At 36.2% G+C, this 6119-nt stretch overlaps 1 protein-coding gene across 1 annotated transcript in view; it reads right to left on the bottom strand.

The window, feature by feature from the left end:
* Positions 1–6119, bottom strand: part of LOC107568134 (cilia- and flagella-associated protein 58) — a gene marked incomplete at its 5' end in the record, with an annotated part of 101035 nt that overhangs the window by 40835 nt on the left and 54081 nt on the right. Inside the window, 2 exons of the mRNA XM_016253990.1 lie at positions 688–792; positions 883–994. Coding sequence (XP_016109476.1) covers positions 688–792; positions 883–994 — 217 coding nt within the window. The remainder of the gene's footprint in view (positions 1–687; positions 793–882; positions 995–6119) is intronic.

A 6119-nucleotide genomic window follows, 5' to 3' on the forward strand; every position in this document is an offset into this window, starting at 1 on the left:
GTTGTGAATTATTATAAAATTGTAATATAATAAATGTAAACTGTTTTCTATCTTAATTTATGCCTGTGATGACAAAGCTGAATTTTCAGCCTTTTTTTTTAATTGTCAAAGTTGAAAACAGTTGTGCTGGTTCATATTTTTTGTGGAAACCATGATTATTAGTAATATGTAGTTATATAGTTATCTCTAAGATTTCTTTAAGAAAGTAATGAAAAAGTAATGTTGTGAATTATTATAAAATCGTAATATAATAAATGTAAACTGTTTTCTATCTTAATTTATGCCTGTGATGACAAAGCTGAATTTTCAGCCTTTTTTTTTTTTAATTGTCAAAGTTGAAAACAGTTGTGCTGGTTCATATTTTTTGTGGAAACCATGATTATTATTAGTATTTTTTTTAGGATTCCTTTATTTTTAAGGTTTCTTTGATGAATAAAATAACAGCATTTATTTGCAGCATTATATATTATATATCTTTACTGTCACTTTTGAGGAACATAAATGCATAAATAAATAAACCGATCTCTTGACCCCAAATGTTTGTGTATATCATTTTAATTTCTCTATTTTCTATGTGCAGTCTGACTTTCCGCTTCAACTAATGATATGAATCTGTGGTGGGACAATGATTGGCGAGGCAGAAGGGGCACTAGGACTGTTCCATGACCAATTAGAGAATCTTCTCACCTGTAGCATAAGCTCTTTCTCCACAACCTCCTGAGTTTTAGCTATCAGCCTCCGTTGAAGAGAATGAATCTTCTGAATCAGTTCAAAGCTGCTTGGATCACTCGCCTACAAAGAAAGAGAAGCAAAATCAAACTATTTTGAAAGCCTGTATTATTTATAAAACTGTTTCTGTAACAAGCCAATGCAAGTCCATACCTCTAGTTTTCTCCAGCGGTGTACATTCAAGGGATTGCCAAGCTCATCCTCTAGAGCTCGGCATCTTGTCCTCTCTTTCAGCAGCTCCCTCTGCATATGAAACACTTCATGTCTGCCATCAGAACAAAGAAACACCAGTAGAGTAACTCTGACTCTGGTTTCCAGGCCACAATAAAAGCAACAATAATCTACTAATTTATAGTCAGTCATTTAAAGTCCCTGCATTCTGGCAGGATGCAACACCACTTTGAAAATGAGTTCGCGTGAGAGGTTCTAAAAGCCTGCACTTCACTTATTTACCTATGCACCACAACAGGCACAAACAGGGAAATGCAAACAAGAGGGCGAATGGAAGCGAGAGGAAGAAACAAATCTCTTGGATCTCATATCGACAGGTTATGGCTCACAACATAATCCTAGCTGACCTTTCCCTCTCTGCAGCAAGCTTGTTTGAAAAGACACTTGTAGACATGTACGTATGTGTTTCTATAGGCGTACACACAATACATTCTAGTATTCGCAGCTATTTTAGGGTTGGTCTGTGTACATATTCTCTGCATAGTCTCATCATTTTTCAGATTAGTTGTGCATCATGGTTTAAAACTAGATTTTTTTACGTTTTGAAGAAATTCTGTATTTTAGCATTAAAATGTTGCCTCCACAATTGCTGTGCAGTTAGGGTGTTACAAGTGGTTGCTTATGATATTTATGTCTCAAGATATGGCTTCTCAAAGTAAGTGGAATCTTTTAATATTTTTTTATAATTTTTTGCCATCTGTATGCCTGATTGCTTAGAAAAGTAATAAACTTCTGCTTAGCTAGCATTACTTTAAATGAATATTTCATCCAAAAATGAAAATTGCTGAACATTTATTCACACTGAAGCCATCTAAGATGTAGCGGAGTTTGTTACTTCATCGGAAAACATCACTGCCTTATCACTGGATCCTTTGTATCGAATGGGTGCCGTCAGAATGAGTCTACACAGATAAAACTGATAGAAACATCACAATAATCCACATGATTCAGTCCATCAATTATTGTGAAACAAACATGTCGGTGGATTTTGATGTAAGAGGAAAACAGGGAATTGACTTTTTTCACTGGAGGAAGCGTTATTAGGGATTATGGACTCATATTGCAACGTTTTCAAGTTAAAATGCCTTGATGGATATTTCTCTTCACAAGACAGTAATTGATGAACTGGAGTCATGTAAATTACTTGTGGATTATTGTGATGTTTTTATCAGCTGTTTGGACTCTCATTCTGACGGCACCCATTCACTGCAGAGGATCCACTGGTGAGCAAGAGATGTAATGCTAAATTTCTCCAAATCTGTTCCGATGAAAAACAAACTCATTTACATCTTAGTTGTAAATTTTCAGCAAATTAAAATTTTGGGGTGAACTATTCCTTCACTGAACAAATCAGAAAAATCTGGGGGTTGGGACTAGCATTTAAAGGGTTTACTGTAGTTTGTAACATTTGTCTGTTACAATGTTTGATGTGTTGTGGTAATTATGGACAACTGGAGAAAAGATCCCAGTGCTCTGTTGTGTTCTGTTAGATTGCACCCACCTGTTATTTTGCACAACAGCGTATTCTGTGTGTACTCCACCCCTACAACAGTGTCACTTATGGTAAGTCTAGCTACAGCCAGTGTCTTCCTTTGACCTGCTACAGTGATTCAACACCACAAATAAACAACTTGAAAGCTCCATCAGCCAACCTATAAGCACTAGTGGCTTGCCAGGGTCTGGAAAAAGCAAATGATGCCATGTCAGCCACAATAGAAAAGTCTCTTGAGATACATTGAAAATAAATAAATAGCAAAATCATCTCTAAGGACACACACACACACAAATCTTCATGGAAGAGAGGAACAGAAAAGTGAAAGGTAGATAAAATAACACCCTGTCTACACCAGACATGACTGGCACAACACAACAAAAGCACACAAACCCATTATATAATCAGTCTCTCCAAATATGCCTACTTCCATACTACATAGTAAGCGAAAAAAGTATGTGAATTAGGTAGTATGTCATAGTCATATGACTACTTATTCTAGTCACTAATTCATAGTCATAAAACAGTACACAAAAAGTAACCATTGACTTACAACTTCCAGCAAGATTCTGAAGGTCACATCTGATAGACCTTTTTACTATCCCATGAGGCCACGGTAGAAAATTTGTGAATGGTTGTGAAGCGATGCAATTGATGTTGGTAGGTCCCATGATAGTAACACATGACAGATGTAGTACTGTACATCTGAATTTCATTCATACAACACACAATCATGCTATATAGAACAAACTTTTTTAACCATTGCAAAGCAAGTTTCAAACCGAATGGAGTACCTGCGTGTACTATACAGTATGCAATTTTGGATGCAGCAAGTAATTCTGGCAACAATGGATGCGGAGTGATGTGATGCGACACAAAAAAAATAGTGTTAAAGGTCCCCTGAAATGCTTAAAAACACGCAGCGTTACTCTATGTGTTGACGTCATTTGAACTGAAACAGGAAGACAGGGCGGGACATATCAAGCAGCAGTGTTAGCAATTAGCATGCTAAATTGATCAATAAGTCATTTCCTTTGGGGGAAAAAACTCTATTACCAAAATTGTCAGTGTACTATCATTTGTCTAGCAATGTGAGTAAACTGGAGAGGTTTTTGCAAATGTCGTTGAGCTAAAAAACTGCGGAATTGCTTCTAAATGGCTTGGATTGATTTCTCAAGACTTACAAGGTCTTTTTTCGTCATTGATGATTCAGACAAAATCAATGTTTGAGGGAGAAAAATTGGCATTAGCTCTTGTTTCGGGTTGCTTGTCATCTTTAATATTTATAACTGTCTCAGTGGCTCCGTTCCAAAACCTACCGAGCTATACAGGGGCTGTATTTTAAGGCGTCACAGCCGTGCTCCTGACGCAAAAGCCTGTTTTAGATGGCAAGAAACTTTATTATGCTGCCACATAAGACACTTTTAGCCAAATTAAGTAAAAAAAAAAATATTGCTAAAAAAATCAACAAGCTCTGTGAAAAAAAATACATTCAAAATGTTGAGCTGGGTCACACTTTATTTTAAGTTCCAATTCTCTTAATTATGAATTTTGACTCAACAAACTCCTAATTTGCTGCTTATTAATAGTTAGTAAGTTTGTTATTATGTGTAGGTATTGGGTAGGATTAGGGATGTAGAATATGATCATGCTGAATATGTGTTTTAGAAGTACTAAATGTCAGATTTTGTTCCATGTTTTTTGTTGTGTGTTTTCCTCCCCCCATGTGCTCCATGTTTATTTTATGCCCTTATTTGTTCCTTCCTGTTTCTGTCCTTATGTTCATTTGTGCCAGGTGTTCCCCATTTATTTTATTTGATCCCAGGTGTGTCCCATAAGTTACTGTGCATTTAAACCCTGTGTTTCCCTGTGTTTGGCGTTCACTGTTATATGTCATTTTGTTTGAACGTCACTCCATGCTTCCCGTGTTCCCAGCTGTGCTTTCATTAAAGACTGTTGGAATTTGCATGACTCCTCGTCTCCTTGCTTCTTCGTTCCCTTGCTCCTCGTGTGAACCTTGACACTAATAAACAGCCAATAATTTAATAATAGGCATGCTAATAAGCAACTAGTTAATAGTGAGAATTGGTCCCTATACTAAATAGAAATGCTAATTACAATATAGATTTCATGAAAGATGTAAAATTATCAATAAAAACTGTATAGTGTAAAGGATTATTTTATCTAGTAAATATTAGATGTGCTTATGCTTAATAACATAACTCTATTCTTTCCCGTGTGGTGCGTGGTGACTGTAAGCTCTCTATTACATATCAAGTGTTCATGATTAGGCCCTAACCTGAGTCTCTAATAAGTGTCTTCCTTCATAAGGATTGATGGCAAAGCAAACAAACAAGACCTCAGGTGCTTTGATGTGAAGAGGAATCCTCTTGTAAACCTGTTGCAACATTGTCAGACAATGATGTACACACATAAACAGTTGCTGTTCTCTGTTTTTGTTGGTGTACAGGAAAACTGTCTTTATAAAGAAAATATTACATATTACACATTACGTATTACATGCAGTGGTGGAAAGAGTACTGAAAAAATATACTCAAGTAAAAGTGTCATTACCTTCCAAAACATGTAGTGTGAGTAGAGTAAAAGTACTTGTCCAAAAAAACTACTTGAGTAAGAGTAAAAGAGTAGCCTATTTAAAAGTACTCATGAGTATTGAGTAGTGAGTACTGAGCTGTGGATTCTACCCCCTCATAATAAACGCTGTACACCGCAGTTTATAAATTTTTAAAAAAGGCATTAAATAGCGATTTCTGGAGAAACTTTTTCAAAGGAAAACACACACACGTCTCTTTGCTGAGCCACGGCGGTCTCGGTGAATCAGCAGCATCCACAACTGAATGGAACAAAAAGTGTTGAACTTGAAAATTGTTTATGCGCGAGTGCACTTGCTAATTGAAGGCGGATTGTATAACATTTTTTTTTTTTTTTTTAAACGTTTATTAGCGAGCTGCAGTTTTATTACATCACGCGCTGGCACAGATGCAGTATATTAACACCACGGGTCATCAATAAGGTGCAGATTGGTCCTCAATTGTGTTTCCAACACACTTTTTCACAGCGCGCATCACGCGCTCAAACTCATCAAGTCAACAAGTTCAACAAGCAATAACGACTTATCTAAGTGACTGCTGCAGAACGCACGTGAGAGAGAGACGAGGCAGCGCAGATCGCACATCTCATAAGTGAGTGGGAATTTACTGAACGTGGCACTTACGGGTGTAAGGATTTTTATTATTTATTAGCTCTAAAAAGGGGAATATTTATGACGAATTATAACTGGTTATGATTCATAATAAATATTTAGATTATATCTTCGAATTAACTGCAGCAGAATCAATATTACAATTATTTGATCTGTCCGTCCACCGAGCAGATAATATAATCATTCATCAATTCAAGGAATGTTTATTTTTCTGGCCACGCAACAATAAACTGTCCTTCTTTGTCAAGTGCTCGCATTAATTTAGCAAATGTAGCAAGGGTTCCCACATTCATTGACTTCAAACTGTGAGCAGCAAACAGAGACAATCCGTTGTGAATATAAGGGATTTAATAAATGAAACTATATCTAACATATAACTAACTAAAACATATATACACAGAATGAAACAAAGTAAGGAAAAGAGAGAGAATAGAAAAAGAATGG

This window comes from Sinocyclocheilus grahami, unplaced genomic scaffold, assembly GCF_001515645.1.
Source record: "Sinocyclocheilus grahami isolate Dianchi unplaced genomic scaffold, SAMN03320097.WGS_v1.1 scaffold1219.1, whole genome shotgun sequence".
In the NCBI taxonomy this organism is placed as follows: domain Eukaryota; kingdom Metazoa; phylum Chordata; class Actinopteri; order Cypriniformes; family Cyprinidae; genus Sinocyclocheilus; species Sinocyclocheilus grahami.